This window comes from Rutidosis leptorrhynchoides, chromosome 1 (genome assembly GCF_046630445.1).
Source record: "Rutidosis leptorrhynchoides isolate AG116_Rl617_1_P2 chromosome 1, CSIRO_AGI_Rlap_v1, whole genome shotgun sequence".
Taxonomy (NCBI): domain Eukaryota; kingdom Viridiplantae; phylum Streptophyta; class Magnoliopsida; order Asterales; family Asteraceae; genus Rutidosis; species Rutidosis leptorrhynchoides.
In genome coordinates, this window is record NC_092333.1 from 56,737,453 (window position 1) to 56,759,042 (window position 21,590).

A 21,590-nucleotide genomic window follows, 5' to 3' on the forward strand; every position below is an offset into this window, starting at 1 on the left:
GGAGATTCCTGTTTGATTTCCAATTCATAAGTTCAATTAACCTTTGGACTCTATCTCACGCTTCATCAATATTTAGTAATTTAAAAACTTGAAACCTATTATATATGATTTTACTTTTCAAATACGTTTTATGATATAATGATTTCCATTATTTCAACCTTTTAAAATGATTCTTAAATATATTCAGTTTTGAAAAACAAATTATCATATTTAGTTAATTTAGTTTCAAACGTACAGAAACGTTTTCAGTTTAAAAAGAACCTTATTACTAAACCGTTTTATGAGATCATTTGTTTATGAGATTTGAAGAACTTAATTAAAGTTTTGTATTATAAACTACAAATATATATATATATATATATATATATATATATATATATATATATATATATATATATATATATATATATATATGGTTTCAAAAACGTAAGCGTGATATGACATAATATTTTTTTTTATTATCTAAATGATTTTAAAATGAATTTTGAAATATAATTAGTTTTCAAAAACTAAATATTATATTATGTACGAACTATATATATATTTTACAATGTAATAAAATATAATATTAAAACGAAACGTTTTGATTTAAATTAATCATATATATTTTATTAACGAGAGATGAATTATTGAAGCAAATGACCATAACACTCAAACGTACAAGTTATATTTTGAGTGATATAGTTTATCGATGTTTTAAGTCTAATTATTTTTAAAGATACTTGTCGCGTAATGTAGAGTGCTAGTTTTCTAAGGGTACGAAAATGTGTTCGAGAAACCGGAACCAGGACATTAGTCAAGCAGCAACGTACAAGTCATCAGAACTAAATTTACAAGTCAACTATGCATGTAAATATAATATATTATATAATTAATTATATAATTAATTATATAAATTAAATATATTATATATATATATATATACATATATATATATATATACATATACATATATATATATATATATATATATATATATATATATACATATACATATATATATATATATATATATATATATATATATATATATATATATATATATATATATATATATATATATATATATATATATATATATATATATATATATATATATATATATATATAAAACTGCGGCCGCCCACGTTTTGTTTAAGATCGAGTGCTAGACAGGCAGTCCATGCGATCGCATGGAGTTTGGCCTACACAGTCATGCGATCGCATGGCTAGAGGGGACAGACCACATTATAAAGCTCGATCAGTTTTGGACGAAATCATTCACATTCAATTTCTCTCATATCTCTCTGCACTCTCTATATATTTATATAATTATTAATATTATTATTATTATTAATATTATTATTATTATTATTATTATTATTATTATTATTATTATTATTATTATTATTATTATTATTATTATTTAGGAGTATTATTATTATTATTATTATTATACATAAAATACTACGATGGAGTGCTGTTCGAGTGATCTAAAACGGGTTTTCAAAATGGGTTTAAGCTTTGGATTATGGGTTATAGCTATGGAAGTTATGGGTATTGTTCGAGGGTATGCTCGTGAGGTCAATCTATTGTTTATCATCTCCGTTATGTCTACGTACTTTCCTGCAATATTGAATCACAATATTGATACGTGAGCATTCATATCTTATCGTTTATATATTAATAGTGTATCCCTGACTAGTGCTCGAGTATATATGATTTTGCATGCTTGAATGTTTAATTTTGTCGTAGATTGTTTACGATGAATCATGAATTTAATACATATGCTACTGAGATAAGATATATGATATGCATGTCGTTGGAAAGATGGCGAAAAATTAATAACTTTTCATAGTCTCTCTCCAAGAAATAACTCATCTTCTAAACAATATTCTATTGTTTCTGGTAATAATCCTGTCCAAATCAACAACAGAAGGTCTTCTTTTGCTGCCAAATTGAAAACCAAGGTTGTAGTTCCAGATGATTCTCATTGTCATGGCACTAGTTGTCGTGAATCCTGTGAAAAAAATAAGATCAAGATGCCTTCCAAAGGATACCATTAGTGAACCTTTCTTACAACCAAACGTAGGTGTTGGTTCGAAAAAACTAAAGGTCATAACAAAAGCTGGTTTGATGATATCCCAGTAATAGCCGACATGTTTGACACTACTAGCGAAATCAGTCACATAGTTGGTCAAAATTCAAAACAGAATCACCAAAAACCAATCCACCAATTTAGCGCCAAGAAGCTCACTTACAAGGAAGAATTACAAAATTTTGTTATTCTTATGAGCAATATGGCAGATGATGATACACTCATTAAAAACTTCAAAACCAAAATCATGAGGCTTGCCTCAAAGAACACCCATTCCCTTGCATCTTTCAGACGACTGTTTCATCCCTTTTCGATTGGCCTGGTTTAGTTTTGTTTAATTTGTGGCCTGGTCCTTTTGTTCCATTTGAACGTTTCAATCGTCTTCAATTGTGCCAATTGATTCATTCAATTATTCTGTTTCAATATTCTGCCTTTAAATCGCCTCCTCAATTTGTGTCTTCATTCCGCCTCTTCAATTGGTTCCGTCTTCATTTTATTCAATATCAATGACCTTGATGTGAATAGGGTGATTGTTTCAATGGATCTTTTGTCAAAAGTTTCGATGTTGTGTTTCAATAAGGGTTTCACCTGCGAATTTCTTCGATTTCTTCATAATATTAGGGTTGACGGTGTTTTAGTGATTGAGTGTTTTGTTTGGGCTCTTGAACCCAGTCTTATTTAGGGTTCCTTCTTCGGTTATTCAATGGGTTCCTAAGCCCAATAATCAGTGGGCTTTTTTCGTCAAGAGGAGCTTAAGTCCAGCTATTCAACGGGCCTGTAGCGAATAGGTTCTTTAGCCCATTTCAAATTGGGCTTCGCTTGTCAATTAGATGTTGTTTGTTATTTTGTTTTCTTTCAATTTTCTGTTATTTTTTAGGGCTCAAAAGCCTTTTGCATTGTAATTCGTTTTTATTTAATATACTTCTTTTTCTTTTTCGGGAAAAAAAAAAAGAAAAAAAGAAAGCCGGCGTGATCCAAAATATGGCGTTCTCAGATCCGACGCCCTTTTATATCAAACAAATCCAGTAAACAACTAACCTAAAAATCACAAAACCAGATCAATCGCCATGGTTATGTCAATGGCGATTAAGCTTTCGCTCTTCCTTCTCTTGTTATCATCGTCACTAATCCCCACTTTCTCTCTGTTCGAAGATCAAGTTGGATTCATGGACTGGTATAATTCTATCCAATTCAGTTTCTCTACTATACTATTATACATTTACACTCTGTATCTATATTGATCTGACGCAATTTTTTAAACTTACTTCAATTGAGTTCGTGTATTCATTTATTATATATAATTAAATTAATAACATAACGTGTTTCTTGATCTTTTGTGACATAGGAGGTTAATTTTTGATTTCAATATATGTTTTTGGTATGAAATTTCGTATAAGTATTTGCTAACTAGGTTAAAATTTGTTCCAAGCTCTATTTGAGTAATCAATTTCAGCTTTTTACTCTGTTTGATACCAATGTTGAAGTGTGGATATTTATAAATGTAATGGGGGCAGTGTCTATTGTAGCTGAAAAACTAACTGTAAAATACTACGTGTGAATGTAAATGATCGATATCGAGGTTTAAACACGTGCATTTATCCAAGTTTTGAATGAAAAAAATTGAATTTAATGTTTTTCTAATATTTAATTTTTGAGTTGTATTTTTAAACAGGTTGGGAAGGTGAACAAGAACCCAACCTGTTTACTAATGGGGTTATTCTTGTCGATCTATATATGAATTTTTGAATCATTTAGTCCCTAATCGAGACTGTTTATTTCGTCGAGTTCATGCTGTTTAAGGAAATTGCAGCTCTTAGTTGTAACCAGTTAGGCTAATTTAGTTATAGTTTTACATGCCTTCTTTATACCTCGGGTACCAATATATGTAGGAAAGTAGATATTGTTTTCGGTTTTCGTATGAAAGTTGAACGACGTTGCTATCTGCCGATTAGTTTGTTTACATATATACTCTCTCAACTTCTGCTGTTTGACCATGCTAACATGTGTTTATGTCTTCTGTTTATTGTTTAGGCATCAGCAGTACATAGGGAAAGTAAAGGATGCAGTGTTCCACACCCAGAAGGCAGTGCGAAAACGTGTTGTGTTGTCAACTGAAGAGAATGTTATTGCGTCTCTTGATCTCCGTAGAGGCGAGATATGTAAGTTGTAATATCTGTTAGTAATTTAAACTTCAGGTGTTTATTTTTATATTTGAATGCTGAAGGGTTGTAAACTCATAATTTGATTAAAGAGTATATGTGTATGTCAATGCTGATCCTTTTTGGCTATATGCAGTTTGGAGACATGTTCTGGGAGCCGATGATGTTATTGACAAAATTGACATTGCCCTTGGGAAATGTAAGTGTTCATCCTAGTACTGAAAGATAGCCTGATAGCATGCTACTTTTGCTTGCTTAAACAATATAACTTTTTTTTATACCTAAAGTATCATTTATGTTTTTGTAGATGTTATTACACTTTCATCAGAGGGGACCATATTAAGAGCTTGGAATCTTCCCGATGGGCAGATGGTGTGGGAGTCTTTTCTATCGGGCTCAAAGTCTTCCAAGGCATTATTAATTGTTCCGGTGAGTTACAATCTTAGTACGATAAAGTGTTCGTATGCTATTACATTATAAAGCAATATATGTATGAACACCTCAACTCGGCTAATCCTCTACCCCAAACCGACCCAGTGATTATTACTAATTTAATATGATTGGTCATACCAGATATGGTGTGTCTGAACTCTGAAGCATGTTAATCTACTATCGTAAACTATTATTTGCACTCATTACTCTTAACAATTGTACAACATTTGTATCATACTTTTTTATACTGAACTATTCTACCATATAATGTCACTTGCAGGCCAACTTGAAGGTTGATCTGGACAGTCCAATCTTTGTTTATGGTGGTGGAAGTCTTCATGCCATTTCCAGCATTGATGGAGAGCTTCTTTGGAAGAAGGATTTTGCAACCGAAGGGTTTGACCAATTCAACATTTGATAAATTTTTTTTTTTTTTTTTTTTTTAATACTGTTAAAAGCTGATTGCTTTTTTCCTTTTTCTTTTTGCAGGGTTGATATTCATCAGCTGGTTCTTTCTGCTGGGAGTAATGTAATTCATGCTGTAGGAGTTACTGAGTTAACTCAGCTTAACACCTATGAGATCGATGTAAGCAGTGGTGAGATACTGAAACATATTAGTGCATCAGTACCAGGTGGCATTTATGGAGATATTTTGCCTATTTCAAGTGACAAATTTGTTGTGTTGGACACTTCGAGGTCAGTTTTGGTTCTATTAACCATAAAAAATGGACAAGTCCACCTTCAACAGACCCATGTATCCGATCTTCTTCATGGATCATCCGGGCACGCAACTATATTACCTTCAAAGCTTTCGGGTATATTTTCTGTAAGCACGGATGATTGTATCGCCTTTATCAAAGTGACTAATGAAGGAACATTCAATGTGATGGAAAAGGTTGATAAAACTGTTGTTGTTAGTGATGCGTTGGCCCTTTCTGAAGGTGAGCAAGCTTTTGCTCTTGTTCAACATGGAGATAGTAAGATACATCTATCTGTTAGGCTCGTTCATGACATGAGTAGCAATCATCTTAAAGAAACTGTCAAAATGGATCAAAATAGAGGCTTTGTGCACAAAATTTTCATCAATAACTATGTTAAAACTGATAGATCAAATGGTTTTAGAGCGTTGATTGTTATGGAAGATCATTCATTACTATTGCTACAACAAGGTGAGATTGTTTGGAGTAGAGATGATGGACTTGCTTCCATAATAGACGTGACTACATCTGAACTACCTGTCGAAAAGATTGGTGTATCAGTAGCCAAAGTTGAACACAGCCTTTTTGAGTGGCTCAAGGTATTATGAAACTTCTTGAAATGTTTTCAATATAAATACATGTTTTCTTTTCAACAATACAATTAACTTGTGCTTATTATAGATTGATTAACTTGTGCTTATAAATGAAAAGATTCTTGCACATATCTTAAAATTGTGTTTGCATGTGAAATGAACTTAAGGTATTTCAATTTATCAGTAAAAGTAATGAAATTTCTTATCTTTTTGAAGGGTCATATGTTGAAGCTTAAAGGAACTTTAATGCTTGCAACACCAGATGAAATAGCAGAAATACAGAAGATTAGGTTACAGAGTTCTGAAAAAAGCAAGATGACCCGAGACCATAACGGGTTTCGTAAACTGCTCATTGTACTCACTAGATCCGGGAAACTATTTGCATTACATACAGGTGATGGAAGTGTTATCTGGTCTAGCCTAATACAATCTCTTCGGGGATCAGAAAAATGTACTCATCCCACTAGCCTCAAGTTGCACCAGTGGCAAATCCCGCACCATCACGCACTGGATAACAACCCATCTGTCCTTGTCGTTGGCAGATGTGGACTTTATTTGACCTCTCCTAGTGCTCTGGCTATTGTCGATGCGTACACTGGAAAAGAGCTTCAAAATATGGGTCCCGTGCATTCGACTGTGCAAGTTATATCATTACCATTTACTGATTCTACTGAGAAGCAGCTTCATTTGATGATAGATGCTGATAAACGTGCTCATCTGTACCCTAGAACACCTGAAGCTGCAGAGATATTCAAACGTGAGTCTGAAAACGTGTATTGGTACTCAGTTGAAGCTGAAGTTGGTAACTTGATGGGGTATGGAATAAAAAGTAGTTGTAATCTTGATATACCTGACCATTACTGTTTTGAGACTAGGAATCTATGGTCTATTGTGTTCCCATCAGATTCTGAGAAAATAATTGCAGCGGTGACAAGAAAAGCAAATGAGGTATGGCATTTTTCCAGATATGTTAGAGGTGGCAAAATGGGCGGGTTTGGTAACCGGTAAAAATGACTATTATTTTGTTATGGGTTGGGTTAGCTTTAGTTGACCAGAACTGTGTTCCCAACTGTGTTCCCATATTGTTATATATTTCATTTAATCAGATATGTTTGTATGAAAAAGTATAATTTAAGGGCACTTTTGTCTGTTTGGCCCATTAGAAATAGCATGTAGCTCACATCAAAGAAAATTGGGTTAAATTTGCCACCTCTGAAAAAAGTAAATGTCAAAGGTGGAAAAAAACATTATGATATTCTGTTCTTCAGGTGGTTCATACTCAAGCAAAGGTCATTGCAGAAGAGGATGTGATGTATAAATACATTTCAAAAAACATGTTATTTGTTGCTACTGTTTCACCTAAAGCCAGTGGTCCAATTGGGTCAGCAACTCCTGATGAATCAGTGCTAGTGGTCTATCTTGTAGACACTGTAACTGGTCGCATTCTGCATCGCATGACTCATATAGGCTCACAGGGTCCGGTTCATGCAGTGAGTATTCCTTTTCTTTACATTTTAAATAGTAACTTGTTTTCATGGATGAACCATTGTTTATGGAATCTTCGTTTATTAGGTCCTTAGTGAGAACTGGGTCGTCTACCATTACTTCAACCTACGAGCACACAGATATGAAATGTCTGTTATTGAGATATATGATCAGTCTCGCGCGGTACTGCCCTCAAACTTTATGTTTTTCTATCATTGTTTTTACATTTTGTGTATTTTGTTTATAATTTTTTACATATTTCTGATTACTACCAACAGGAAAATAAGGATATTTTGAAGCTGATTATTGGAAAACATAATCTGACTACACCTGTCTCATCTTATTCTCGGCTTGAGGTTATGACGAAGTCGCAGTCTTACTTTTTCACACATTCGGTGAAAGCAATATCAGTAACTTCGACTGCTAAGGGCATAACTTCCAAGCATCTTCTAGTTGGCACAATTGGTGATCAGGTTCGTTAAGAATATTAGTAAATGATATAATGTGTTATGCCTAAAATTACTTATATATGCGTTCTTTCACAATCTCTGATGTTAAATACGTAGGTATTGGCTCTTGATAAGCGTTTTGTTGATCCACGAAGGTCACTTAACCCCACACAAGCCGAGAAAGAGGAGGGGCTTCTACCTTTGACAGACGCTTTACCAATTATTCCACAGGTTAGTGTTTAAAATAGTCAGATAACAAAAACAGTGTATCCTAAATTATATTGTTGAAAAAGTAGTTTTACCTAAGATCTTATATGTGTGTTTGTTCACCTTATTTTTTGTTGCAGTCATACGTAACACATGCGTTCAAAGTAGAAGGTCTTAGAGGCATAGAAACAATTCCCGCAAAGCTGGAGTCACAAAGCCTGGTGTTTGCATACGGTGTGGATCTTTTCTTTACTCGGGTTGCACCTTCAAAAATATACGATTCACTTACAGAGGATTTCAACTATGCACTGCTTCTTCTTACCATTGTTGCCCTTGTTGTGGCCATCTTTGTAACATGGGTGTTGTCTGAGAGGAAAGATTTGCAGGACAAATGGAAGTAGGTAGGTACTTTACAAAGTCCCTTGATCCTATAGGTCATTAATTAGCCTCCTTTATGTACTATTTAGATATTTGTCTTCGTTTTCGATTTCGTGTCTTAACTTGGTAGTGTTAGAGCAAAGTCGTGTTGCATGATAGAGAATTTTACACTAAATTTTGACTCTGTAATTTGTGGGAGAAACGATATCACCACACTCGTAACCAACTTATGTTTCATAGTGGGAACCTGCATTCATTTCTGATCCATGTCTTGCTTATGCAGCTCCGCATACATGTTTTTCATCCTTTCTTTTTCTTATGTTATCATGCACGTTTGTTCAATTTTATTTCTTTTGGCATATGAAACATGAACTATAACCATGAACTTGCACAAGCACAAAACTGGAAAATTGTATGATGACACCAAACACATTTCACCAACTTATCAGTTTAGTATGGGTTTGGGGTTTATAACCAGTTATTTTGTGTTCAACTCCCCTCTACCTTCATTCAATTGCATGCATAAACTAGATCATTTAAAATTACTTCATTTAACATTAACATATACATTCACCGCAGACAATTAAATAATTTGTAGAATGCATAAGTGTCAGCTAGAGACACTGAAGTTTCTACTACTTTTAATAAACAAAAATAAAGTTGCATTAGCTTGAATCTGTAATTTGTAATGTAAATAAGTCTATTAAAAAAATAATTCAGTCATACAGTTGAGAACATTTATGAAGATATAAATAAACTGTTTTACCATGCATACTTATAGATAAATTATTACTTAGCTATGATATCAATGATCAATGAAAACGTATGAAACACAATAAAATAAGGGATTAGAGTTGCATGGTCTCAGTTTTAGCAGTAGTTTTGTTGGGTCTGATGTTTGTAAAATGAACAAGGTCTTGGAATAACTTGTCCTCTGCCACTGATTCCTTCTGAAATGGCATCTGCACATAGGATGCATTATTCGATATAGGAGTAGGGCTGACATAAGCGGTGACAGCCTGGGATCCACCGTCTCTCAGAGACAACCCTGACATCCTACGATCAAGAAAGTATTGATCGTTCTGTAGTGGTGTGTACCCATATGATCTACAACTGTAGCCGCCACCATAGCCATATGTTTGTGACATTGGATCACTATGCATATGTTGATGAGGGCAAGTATAACACATATGTTGGCATGGAAGCCAACCCCTAGTCATGTGTTGTTGTCCTTCAAATTGTTGATCGAGATGGATCGTGTTGTAGCTCAAAGGTGATGGAACATTGTTGGTGATTTGGTGTTGCGCGTACATGCCTGTTGTATGATTATTATTATTATAGTCTCTGCAAATTTGCAACCTTTGAGATCGAGGGTAATTCATGCCATCTGATTGGTTGCTGTCTACTGTATGTGCTTCCCCGTGTGGTAGTCCATGCCTTGTTTCAGCACCTATTAGGGCAACACATAAAAAGATTGAGCATCAGATAACAAAAACACATATTTTCAACAGTAGTAAAAGGTCATGACACTATTTGCTTTTTGGCTACATTTTTTTTTTTAAATTGAAGATAAGATACAATCCAAATAGACCCATTCATAAGTCGATGGGTCAAAATTGCCACCCCCAATTTCCAAGTAAAATCAGAACACCCACAAGTTTCATATACCAAGAGCAGTCTGATGTAAAAAGACAATAGCTGATATGCGTATCCAGGTGTCAGTCTAAAATTAATCAATACGATTACTAGGAATGTAGATCCATGAATCTGAATCCATAATGTCTTACCATAAACAGGTGAAAAACATTGTCGCTGTTGCTGAGAAATATGACCCGCCCATGTAGGATTAGACCCTTGTGAGTAAACAGATGTAAGTGGAACCGTGTTAGGCAAACTTCCATTTTGATTAAACGATCCCCTTTTAGATGGAAATTGTTGAGGTGGACAAGAATATGCTTCGTCAGCTGTACGAGTAAACTCCTGTATGTAAGGATAAGTTTGCTCGTATTGGGGTGGAAACATGTTCGGTACACTTTCAAATGGATTCGTTGAGCGTCGCTGAGGTGGCAAATATTGCGACTGTTTTAAATAAACTTCTCCAGGTTCAGAATTCGACCCATTTGTGGATGAGGACCTCGACTCATATTGTGGTGGAACCGTTCTTTCTTGATTCTCATTTGGATTAAATAACGGTTTCTCCAATGGTGCAATAACTATAGAACTTTCAGAAGTTGTTGGGCTAAAATAATCTCCACTCAAAAGATCAAACATATTTTTGACTTTTTCTGGAGTTGACTCATGATTTTGCTTCTCTTTTTCATGAACAACATCTTTTTCATGAACAACAGAAGCATCAACAGGTACCAACGCTCGGCTACATTCGGGTTTCAACTTATCTGATGTAACCGGAACTTTTGACACAACTGATCCTTCATGTTTAGTTTCCGGGACTATTAACTTTTTGGATGGTGAAGAAGCTTTCGAGACAATTCCCTCATGTTTATTAAGAACCCTCTGCAGGTCATCATTCAAAGATAATCCTTGACGTAAAAGCGATTCATCCCTATAGATTAAAGATACTATTTTGAGCACAATACTTTTAAAAACAGTTTTTATAGAAGAAAGATATACAAGGCCTTACGAAGTCGAGTTAACAAGGTCTCCCACTCTTTTCTTGTATGTATGGCACTGCATCACCAACTCTTTAACAACCTCCTGTGTACTTTCCTGTATTTATCCGATACGTAAAAAAAAGAATTGAAAAAATAAAAAAATAGGTTTATTCCTTATTACAACTAAAGTTGAAAACTTTACTACTTTTGTTTGAGGATCTGCTGAATCCAGCATCTCTTCAAGGACACCGATGATACGGCGTGCATCCTGTATTTCAGTCATGCTGAAAAGGAAAAGGACCAGTTGATATTCTATAAGTTAACAGATTCTGCAGTTTTTTATTTTTAAGAATAAAAAAGGATGAACATAATAATTGATGTGAATTAAAGGATCTTTATGTGCCACATAAAGATAACTCAACATACCTCAAACAGGTTGGAAACTCGGCCTTTGCGGAGGAGGATTCAGCTACTTCATTCCCATTTTGTGGATTACGCTTCAAAGGTTGTGTTTGCAATGGCGTAAATACAGGTGGCGATCTTTCGGTTTTCTTGGGAAATATTATTCCTAAATGCTGCAAAAAGTATACAAGCAAAAACTGGTATAACTGAAGTGTCTTCATAATATGCAAAAAAAAAAAAAAAAAAAAAAAAAAAAAAGTATAGGCATCTAACCAATAACTCATTGTATGCTGCGTAATACAGCGGATACTTTGATCTTGCACCTCCAAAAGCTTCTTGCCAAGTATCAATAAGAATCAAAATCTTCTCTTTTACTTGAAAATCAGGCTGAAATTGCGCACAATAACACAATCAAAGATATATGACTCAAATATGACCATGTAGTATGAATGCCGGAAAGACCGAAATAAAAAGGTCTGACCTTTTTCTTCACTATTTTGACCATGTCACGAAGCAACGCTTTCTGTGCTATATTAATATGGACATAGTCCCCACAGTTCTTCACAATCGTCTCCAATAGCTTAAACAATAAACATAACAGTTTCATTCATATACATAATCGTAAATGAACTTAGCTATTTTTCATGTAATTCTCACAATTTAACTTAAACATTACTTTAACTTTAATATTAAAGAGTAAAAGACATATAAATAAGGTTATGCCGAGTATATCTGACTATATATACTCGCCCTCGTAGTCCAAACAGAGAAAACCTTATCTGTGTACACACAGACACATACAAAGATAAAAGGAGCAAAAAGACATGCTTACCGTTAAAGAAAGAAGTTGAACTTTGGCGTTCTTGCTTCCAAGACACTTTTTTATTCCTTTAACTACATCTTTTGTATGCCTAATCAAAACATATAAAATTTTACCACCGATTCTAGAAAACAAGTACCCAAACAACATTGTAGAAAACTGCATTTGCAGCTGGTCTTGTGTTCATATCTCCGTTTATTCTTTTTCATTATCTTAAAAACATAGTATAAATATAAGCAAGGCCAGTCCCCAATTCTACAAAGCCCTGTGATGCCTTCCGCGAGACAATAAAAAAAATGTCCTTGCTAAAATTTGCATACAAACAACACGCCTTTTTATGGGGTCGGAACTTAGTCAAACTAAGTGTTCACGTTGCTAATATTTAAATAAAACATGTGCATCAATGTTCCCTGTCGACTGTGCAGGCCGGTACCAGGGCTGCCCTGCTAATTGTTCTACTTGAATACTTTTTGCAAATTGTTCTATACCCTAATATCCACATGTGCAAATTAAGAACAAAAGCAAATTGTTCTACAAATCAGCTCAATAGGTAACAAGTGGTTGTATGTTACATAAGTTAGCTGTAAAAGGAATTAAGTGACTGAAAAGAATGTAACATGTGCCATTTAATCAAAATGCATCTGCATGCAAGTACTCAAGGGCATGTATATATAAATAAATGAAATTATATCATATCATAACTCATAATAAATAATAAATGTATATGAATAATGATTAAATCGAGGGCATGTGTATGTATATGTACCGTGGGTCACGATTGCAGATATCGCAGATGCCAATATTGATCGACCAATCAGGACCAACAAGCATCTGGCTTGTGGCTCTTTCTACCAGAGCATTCATCATTTTTGAATAACAACAACAATATAAAATTTATCAGTTGTTTCCTAAATGATGCATTGATGGGGAAGTATTTTATTTTAATGTTAGCATAAACACAAATAAATGAGGGGTCATATGTAGAGTTATGTGGTGGCCTTTCGACAAAAAATGCCCTTTAAACAAAAGAATACACTATTTTCTTAAGGACTGTTATGAGTTACTGATGGGGTTCGAACGTGATGTCGACACCCACCCACCCGATCATTTCCTTTGTACAAACCTTTACAATCCTATCGCCCCTCAGGAGCTAGGAAACCCCACGACGAATCCATACGAGCATCGCGTGTGTTAAAACCCTCTCGGGTGAGGCCCGAACGCAAGACTTCAATCTCCGAGACCCATGAAATGGGCGGTAACAACAAGTGAAATATTGTAGCTACTGAGTGTACTTCGAACCCCTCACCTCTCATATGAAAGACAAGTCACTACCACTACGCCAACTCTTTGTTGTTAATTTGGAGGTTTGAAATCTAGCCGAACCAATCGACTCATACGATACCAATTTTTTATAATTAAATAGAATGTTTACTATATAAAGAGAAACTCCGAATTACAAGTCCATACATCACCTAAAATGATGTCTTTGTGCAATTCTTAAAGAAAAATCATCGATTAATTTTTCACAATCAATACGAGATAAACCCCACGACGAATCCATACGAGTATCGCGTGTGTTAAAACCCTCTCGGGTGAGGCCCGAACGCAAGACGTCCGCAATCTCCGAGACCCATGAAATAGGCGGTAACAACAAGTGAAATATTGTAGCTACGGAGTGTACGTCGAACCCCTGACCTCTCATATGAAAGACAAGTCACTACCACTTTGTTGTTAATTTGGAGGTTTGAAATCTAGCTGAACCAATCGGCTCATACGATACCAATTTTTATAATTAAATAGAATGTTTACTATATAAAGAGATAAACTCCGAATTACAAGTCCATACATCACCTAAAATGATGTCTTTGTGCACTTCTTAAAAAAAATCATCGATTAAGTTTTCATAGTCAACATTCGCTAAAATATTGTTCAATGCTCAACATTGCTAATGCATTTAGCCTCCCCTTACCATTATACTATGTATGTAAATAAGACTTTAATAAATTTAACTATGAAAACTTCTTTTTGTGGATGCTACATTACTAGTATGGTTAACAACATCTTCTATGCAAATAAGACATTATGAAACATATCAATTTTCTTGGTAAACTCCATAGTTTGAATAGATGTTCAAAGTCTTTCTCATGTGTATGCTCTATTCGATTAGACCACTCTCAATGGGAATGTCTTTAGTTAGTGAATGTAGTGTCAATATGAAGTCACCATTGGGAGTGTATTGCCAAAGCAGTGCCAATATGAACTAGTTATCCATTTCGTTAATTTCAAGCATTTCTCATCACACTCTTTGCAAAATTTTGTTGTACAATTTGCATAAAAAGTTATACTGTGTATTTAGTAATTAATATAGTGAAGTGTGATGGTTTGGAGTGGAATGTGATGAGTTAGTGATGGAAAGGAAATTAAAATGAAATGGTGATGTACCGTTGATGTGATAGTGTGTTAATTTAAAGAAGAGCTTCATAAGAAGGGCTTCATGGTTGAGAATGCTGTTATATGTCTTACGAAACATGTAACTAAAAAAAAACCAACTATTGGACATTTAATATAGAGTAATAATTAATAATTAATACTTAGTAATTAATAAATAATACAGAGTAAATAAATGCAACATCATAAAACAACTATTGGTGTGGAAAAAATATTTAATGATGTGTTGCATTCCTTAAAAGAGAAGCTTATCGTAATTAAGATTTTAGATTTTGGATACAAAATAATCAAAACATATATATATATATATATATATATAAACATGTTTGATCTCAACGTTACCCAAAATAATACTACCTAATTACCTAATTCTACTAACATAATACTACTTAACAACGTGCTAACAACAATAACAATTAACAATTAACAATAATGAAATAATTTCAAAGCTGACTTTAACAAAAGTTGCTAGGTTTTAAACTCTTATATCTGCCCCCTCTCTTGTTTTTAAAATTACTACGACCGTTTGTTCTTTCTTTTCAAAAACAAACACATACACTTTAGGTTGCGTGTTTTCAATCGCAGATCTATTAGGGTTTCTTCTTGTAATTCATTCTTTGATCGTCTTCCGCCTTTGTAAGTGATCGATACCTTTCTTCAACTTCTTTTTAAAAAGTTTGCATCTTTATGAAATTAAATCATCAATATTTATGATTCAGTATCAAAATTGTTGCTCTCAATACAAATTTATCGATCTTGTGCTTCTAATTTCACCAGATACCCGATGTTTGTGCTTGTGTAGTTTGTATTTCCTCAAATGGTAATTAGGGTTTTGTTTTTTTGTTATTGGGTACTGTGCAGGCAGGTTTTAATTGCTGTTGATAAGTACTGATTATGCATTTGGGGCAATGTGATATTGATATCAGCTATGGAGAAGGATTCTACAATGATGGATTCTTCTGATGGATTAAATAAAGGACTTCAGAAAATAAGATATTCAAATGGGTAGGTCTAATTTGGAATTATAAGATTATGACGTTTGCATATTGTAAATTACTACGTAATAAATATGTATCAAAAGGTGTTTGAATAAACACTGAAATAGTGATCATCTGTGATTCATGAGAAAACATACGGATTTGAAAATTAGGTTATGAACATGCTATCCTAAGAGGCGATTTTGCAAACACAACCCCAAACGCCTCTGTAAATGTGTATACTAAACCAAAACAGTATATAGTATTTGTATATGTATATATGTCGCAAATTAAATTTATAATTTGATCGAAGCGATCTGTCTTAGACATTGTACAATTAATAAAAGTATGCTACTTTTTGTAGGAGGACGAGTGGCCCCACAAGGCGTTCAACAAAGGGGCAGTGGTCTGCAGAGGAGGTGCGTAAAGTTTACGTTCAGTTTCTGCTTGTTGATTGTATAGTATTATTAAGCAGTAAGCACGTGGTTGGGTTTTCAGATGCTATTTACGTCAATTTTGTTGTGTTGTTTAGGATTAGTAATTAGTGATTAGTAATTAGTAATTTGAACCTTGTTTGTTTGTTTTGTTCTTAAGCCAAATGGTCATGTTTTGCTGCCTTTTCTGTGTGTGATATCATACTGCTTTCGTTAGCAAGAAGCATTTCACCTCTATAAATTATCTTTCTCCAAGGACCTGTATACTTCCTATACATCTTCCCGAATATTCTGTATGTAATAGTTTATTGCTCATGTATATTGTAAATTGGTGGTTATTAACCTTGTGAAATGTTGTTTTAATTGTAGGATGAAAAATTATGTAAAGCTGTTCAGCAGTTCAATGGAAAGAACTGGAAAAAAATAGGTACTTTTTTATGTGTTTAATTTTATAGAAAGTCTACATCTACGTATATATATTGTTTACCATTTGTGGTTGCTTATTATTTACCATGTAATTGTGGTTGCTTATTATCTACCATTTCTAATTGCATTCTAACATTCTGATATATTCAGCTGAGTGTTTCAAGGATCGAACCGATGTCCAGTGCTTGCATCGGTGGCAGAAAGTTTTGAACCCAGAACTTGTTAAAGGTCCATGGTCGAGAGAGGTTTGTTATAATTTGTTTGTTTAGTTACTATAACGATATATTTAATACCACACTTGAAAATATGGAAATAGTGTAACCTTACCTGAATTCAAGATTGATTGTTTGAAATTAAATCAGAAAAACCTATACGGTTCCAGGTTTCTTATCCAACATACCAGGACACTTATATGTACCGTTTTCAAGCTGGGTTTATGAGAATTTTTTGAGAACTGATAATTGCAAAAGGGAAATGAATATATATTATATTATATTTATATTTATATTGGACTGGCCAAAAAAATTTGACACTATTGTATTTCTGAATGGCTTATACCCTATGGTACATGCATCATTGTAATGATTAGCCATATTTCTTGCCATATCATCTCCTATAAAAAACTTGAAAAATCACTCACCAATCAAATTTTTTATAAATTATTCAGGAAGATGAAGTAATAACTCGGCTAGTAGAGCAACTTGGAGCCAAAAAATGGTCTACGATTGCACAACACCTACCTGGCCGTATTGGCAAACAATGTCGGGAGAGGTAAGATTTGTTACATCTCATGCTTTCAATCTCTCCTAAATGATGTGTTTGTCTGACTTGGGTGCTAACCTTAGTGGACAATAGCAGGGTTAACAAATAGTAGGTGGTAAAATGGGTCGGGCTTTGCAATAGATGATTAGTGTACAAGGAAGTATCACATAATTACCGAGAAAATAATTAATATAATCCTAATTGACCTGCTTGTAAGTAAGTGGATTGATAATGACCTTTGAGTATATCACACCTAACTTCATCATATTCCTGTATTTCACTAAAACCATCTATTATTTATTAGATCTCACGGTTTGTTAACTTGTTTAAATGTTTAATTCGTGATGTAAAAACGTTGTCTTTAGGTGGCATAATCATCTGAATCCTAACATCAATAAGGAGGCTTGGAGTCAGGAAGAGGAAATCGCATTGATTCAGGCCCATCAAATTTATGGGAATAAATGGGCCGAGCTGACAAAATTTTTGCCTGGCCGGTATGCTTTTTTTCTTCTTCTTCTTTTTTTTTTTTTTTTTTTTATTATAAATATAATTCTTCTAATAAAGCAAATTCTACATATTTATTCTCCAGCTAAATTTTTTTCAATATCTATTACACCTGTTAGAGGTACTTTTTTTTTATAATGATCTATTCTATTGTACCCACTCAAAATTATTAATTTCGTTCTATATAAATTTAAGGGTATCTTTTAATTATAATATTTATTTATTTAAATTTAATATTTAGTAACTTTTTGTTACTGATGCGATTCTCAGTTCGGACAATGCTATTAAAAACCATTGGAATAGCTCGGTCAAGAAGAAACTTGACTCCTACTTGTCATCCGGCTTGCTTCCACAGTCCGAAAGTTTACCGCATGTCACTCGTACAAATCAATCAACACCATCTACTTCATCATGGGTACAACAATGTAGTGAAGATGTTACAAAGTCCGAGGATATCTCAGATTGCAGTCAAGGTTCTATGTTCGTGGGACCCACTAGCATCTTGCCAAATGTAACAGTCGTACACGCTACTCAAAACGAAACCAAATCACTGGATAATTCATCAAATATGGATGATGGACAATATTTATCACACGAGTGGATAACTACATGTACCGATTGGCAGATTTCTTCCGACGAATTACTACAAAAAGTTCCTTCACTAGAGACGAACAACGATTCAGAATTTATCAGCTTAATAGATGCTGATCAAATACAAAGATCGGGAAACGTGGGCGGTGTTTGTGATGTAGCCGAGAATATGTTGATATGTGAAGATACGTACCAGTGTCCAAATACCGACCAAGAGTTAATTCCTAACGATGATGTCACAATATTAAACTCACAATCGTATTATTCTGACTTGTTGTTAACATCGTGTTATGAGTCTATGTATATACCAATAGGCGGTGAGCTCCATGGCCCTCCAAATGAGGCTAGCAATTCTCATTTATGTGATGACGTTGGGCCACAAAATAAAAAAGATCAAGTTAATAACAACTCCATGCAAATTAACGACATTCAAAATCAGATGATGTCAGCGGATGATGATGCTTCAGAAAACAATAAAGGAGTTTTATCTTATGATCCTCCTCGTTTCCCGAGCTTAGACATCCCGTTTTTTAGCTGTGATCTAGTACCGTACAGTAGTGGTGATATGCAATATGAATATAGCCCTCTTGGTATTCGAAAGTTGATGATGTCATCTACGAGTTGTTTTAGCCCATACAGATTATGGGACTCACCTTCACAGTCTGACAGCCCAGATGCTGTACTGAAAAGTGCTGCCAAAACATTCACGTGCACACCGTCTATATTAAAGAAGAGAAATCGTGACATCTGTTCACCGTTATCTGAAAAAAGATGTGAAAAGAAGCTCGAACGTTCGTTTTTTTCAAACTTGGCCCGAGACTTTTGTCGGTTAGAAGTTATGTATGATGAAAATAAGTGCCAGGTGTCGCCAGCATCGAGTGATAAACAAGATTCTGGAGCGTTTCTTGAAGATAAAGAAAATTTGATTCCTGCTGCTGACGTGGTGGAAAATGAAGGTGTTGATGGCACTGAACTGAAAGTGAGTGCAAAACTGAAAATTTGATTTATTGTTTATATTTCAATTTGTTAATTATAATTTTGGTTTTTTTATGTGGAATAACAAAATATTGTTTCAGAAGTGTCAGGTGCGAGAGTCATCTGGAATACTTACAGAAAGGAACATGGACAATTTGTCATTTTTTTCGCCTGATAAAATTATCAATAAATCTGAAACACCCAAGGGACCAAGTGTGAAAAAATCTGGAATAAACAGCTCCAAATGTTCAGAGGTTTCGTTAACGGAAGTCAATACGGAGGCGGTTTTATGCGATAATCCACGTGAATCACTTGTTAGTCCTCGTACCATCACGGGAAAGAAGGCGGGAAGTTGTCTTGTTGCATCGATGCAATCTGCTCCTTCATCACTGATCAGTGTTGAAAATTCTGCAAATGATACGTCTGTCGAAACGTTTGGCATGTGAGTTTTCTCAATTTCTTAGTTCAATCTTAAAATTAAAGTTCATATTCTTCTCTTTAATTTTTTTTTTTTTTCTTTCTTGAGATTTGGTAAAATGGGCAGGTCAGCAAGAGTGGGTAATGGGTTATGACGGGTTTGAATAGGGTTCAAATATATATACTTTCTGTTGATTCAAGTTTTAAACATTTTGACATGTTCCTTATCTAACCAAAATTTTTTCTCAACCATTTGACCTTTTGAGTAAAAGTAACCCAGATAAGCGTACGATTCAGAGGTAGATTTGTAGAAACTGCCACCTGCAGTTTTTTAGGTGAATTTGGTTCTAAACTAATTAATATTTCTTGTTTGTTTTGCTTTGTAGTTTTGGCGAAACACCCTTAAAGAGAAGTTTTGAATCTCCTTCTGCATGGAAATCCCCTTGGTTTTCTTTTCTGCCTGGCCCACGGGTTGACACAGATATTTCGATTGAGGTATGATCAAATGTTGCATGTTTGAATTGAACGGTAAAACCCAACCCAAATCGACCCATTCATAAATAAGTGGGTTGGAATTCTCTCCTCTAGTAGAGAAGTTATGAGAAAACGTTTATATGTCGTGTATAAATATGTGGAGATGGTGGTTGCAGGATATTGGTTACGGTTACTTTGCAAGCCCAAGAGAAAGAAGTTATGATGCTCTCGGGTTAATGAAACAGTTAAGTGAGCATACCGCTTCTGCATATGCCACTGCCCAGCAAGTCTTAGGTGACGAAACTCCCGATTCCATATTAAACAAGAAACTTGCACAAAAGGTCGAAAAGAGACGGCAAGAATCAAATCTCTTGGTACACAATTTGTTTATTTTCGGCATCTGTTCAAATTTTATGTTTTCATAATGTGTAAATTAGGTTTTTGTACTATACATTTATATTTATATATTATATATTATACCCTAACAAGAACAATATTTTTAATTGAATTAGTACTTTTAATATTTGCAGACCGAGAAACGGGTATTGGATTTCAGTGAATGCGGAAGTCCTGGTAAAGGACTAGAGAATGTGAGGCCGTTAACAGGTTCAAGTTTCTCAAGTCCGTCTTCGTATCTGTTGAAGAGTTTCAGATGATCTATCTATAGCATGCCACATACAGTAAGTTTATACATGTGTATATGTATATATATATTCATTACAATGCCTCTCATATATTACCATTGTATTAGTGTTGAATGGTCTTTAATTTAATTGTAATTTTGTTGTATTGCAATCTTCTCTAGTTCGAGTTGCCAATGAAGCACACCACCCGACACCACCCGGGGTCAATTCCTGTCTATGCCAAATTGTTTAAAAAGGGAGTTTGACTAGAGGGTGCGCTCGGGGTCTTCATTACCCGAGGTTTTACCTTCTATGGGTGAGTCAATGTGCTCGTTCATAGGAGAGTTTCCTCGCTTACCCAAAAAAAAATAATTAAAAAAAAAAAAATCTTCTCTTGTTCGTCTCTATGAGTTTTATAAAATTGAAGTGGTGTCTCTGCATTTCAAGTCATATCTTAATAGGTACGCGTATATAAACCAAAACTGTTTAAGAAAGTATGTAAATATACTCGTATATAAACAAAAACTGTTTAAGAAAGTATGCAAATATACTTGTATATGTTAATGTTAATAGATATGCGTATATAAACCAAAACTGTTTAAGAAAGTATGTAAACTAAATTTTTTTTCTGTAGTTGTATATTCATC

General features: G+C 34.2%; 3 protein-coding genes across 4 annotated transcripts; 2 read left to right on the forward strand and 1 right to left on the reverse strand.

The window, feature by feature from the left end:
* Positions 1-3,036: 3,036 nt before the first annotated feature.
* LOC139859961 (uncharacterized) lies at positions 3,037-8,526 on the forward strand. The gene is made up of 12 exons (XM_071848746.1): positions 3,037-3,251; positions 4,109-4,236; positions 4,373-4,435; positions 4,544-4,665; positions 4,949-5,064; positions 5,158-5,965; positions 6,176-6,907; positions 7,228-7,449; positions 7,532-7,627; positions 7,723-7,917; positions 8,011-8,124; positions 8,241-8,526. Exons 1-12 carry the CDS (start codon positions 3,145-3,147, stop codon positions 8,499-8,501), a joined length of 2,964 nt encoding a protein of 987 aa, XP_071704847.1. The 5' UTR covers positions 3,037-3,144; the 3' UTR covers positions 8,502-8,526.
* An 800-nt stretch (positions 8,527-9,326) lies between these two features.
* On the reverse strand, positions 9,327-13,179 carry LOC139871041 (TOM1-like protein 9). The gene is made up of 10 exons (XM_071858807.1): positions 13,079-13,179; positions 12,325-12,403; positions 11,974-12,072; positions 11,766-11,879; positions 11,517-11,665; positions 11,293-11,374; positions 11,120-11,205; positions 10,971-11,041; positions 10,266-10,904; positions 9,327-9,928 (listed from the first exon to the last, which is right to left on the reverse strand). The coding sequence occupies exons 1-10, from the start codon at positions 13,177-13,179 to the stop codon at positions 9,327-9,329; spliced, it is 2,022 nt and encodes a 673-aa protein (XP_071714908.1).
* Positions 13,180-15,292: 2,113 nt separating this feature from the next.
* On the forward strand, positions 15,293-21,028 carry LOC139859972 (transcription factor MYB3R-1-like). 2 transcript variants are annotated; one of them, XM_071848748.1, is made up of 12 exons: positions 15,293-15,396; positions 15,622-15,765; positions 16,102-16,156; positions 16,541-16,598; positions 16,748-16,842; positions 17,265-17,368; positions 17,725-17,853; positions 18,134-19,433; positions 19,531-19,871; positions 20,233-20,341; positions 20,497-20,694; positions 20,851-21,028. In XM_071848748.1, exons 2-12 carry the CDS (start codon positions 15,689-15,691, stop codon positions 20,974-20,976), a joined length of 2,592 nt encoding a protein of 863 aa, XP_071704849.1. In that variant the 5' UTR covers positions 15,293-15,396; positions 15,622-15,688; the 3' UTR covers positions 20,977-21,028. The 2 variants fall into 2 exon arrangements, with proteins under 2 accessions (XP_071704849.1, XP_071704853.1); XM_071848752.1 differs by having other exon boundaries at positions 19,534-19,871.
* The last annotated feature ends 562 nt before the right edge of the window (positions 21,029-21,590 follow it).

Coding starts and splice junctions, on each gene's coding strand:
- LOC139859961 (XM_071848746.1), top strand. CDS start 3,145: ATGGTTATGTCAATGGCGATTAAGCTTTCGCTCTTCCTTCTCTTGTTA. Junction 6,908..7,227: donor TGACAAGAAAAGCAAATGAG/GTATGGCATTTT, acceptor TCTGTTCTTCAG/GTGGTTCATACTCAAGCAAA. Junction 7,918..8,010: donor TTGGCACAATTGGTGATCAG/GTTCGTTAAGAA, acceptor TTAAATACGTAG/GTATTGGCTCTTGATAAGCG.
- LOC139871041 (XM_071858807.1), bottom strand. CDS start 13,179: ATGATGAATGCTCTGGTAGAAAGAGCCACAAGCCAGATGCTTGTTGGT. Junction 12,404..13,078: donor ATCTGCAATCGTGACCCACG/GTACATATACAT, acceptor TGTTTTGATTAG/GCATACAAAAGATGTAGTTA. Junction 11,206..11,292: donor CAGATCCTCAAACAAAAGTA/GTAAAGTTTTCA, acceptor GGATAAATACAG/GAAAGTACACAGGAGGTTGT.
- LOC139859972 (XM_071848748.1), top strand. CDS start 15,689: ATGGAGAAGGATTCTACAATGATGGATTCTTCTGATGGATTAAATAAA. Junction 19,872..20,232: donor TCTGTCGAAACGTTTGGCAT/GTGAGTTTTCTC, acceptor TTTGCTTTGTAG/TTTTGGCGAAACACCCTTAA. Junction 20,695..20,850: donor GGCAAGAATCAAATCTCTTG/GTACACAATTTG, acceptor TAATATTTGCAG/ACCGAGAAACGGGTATTGGA.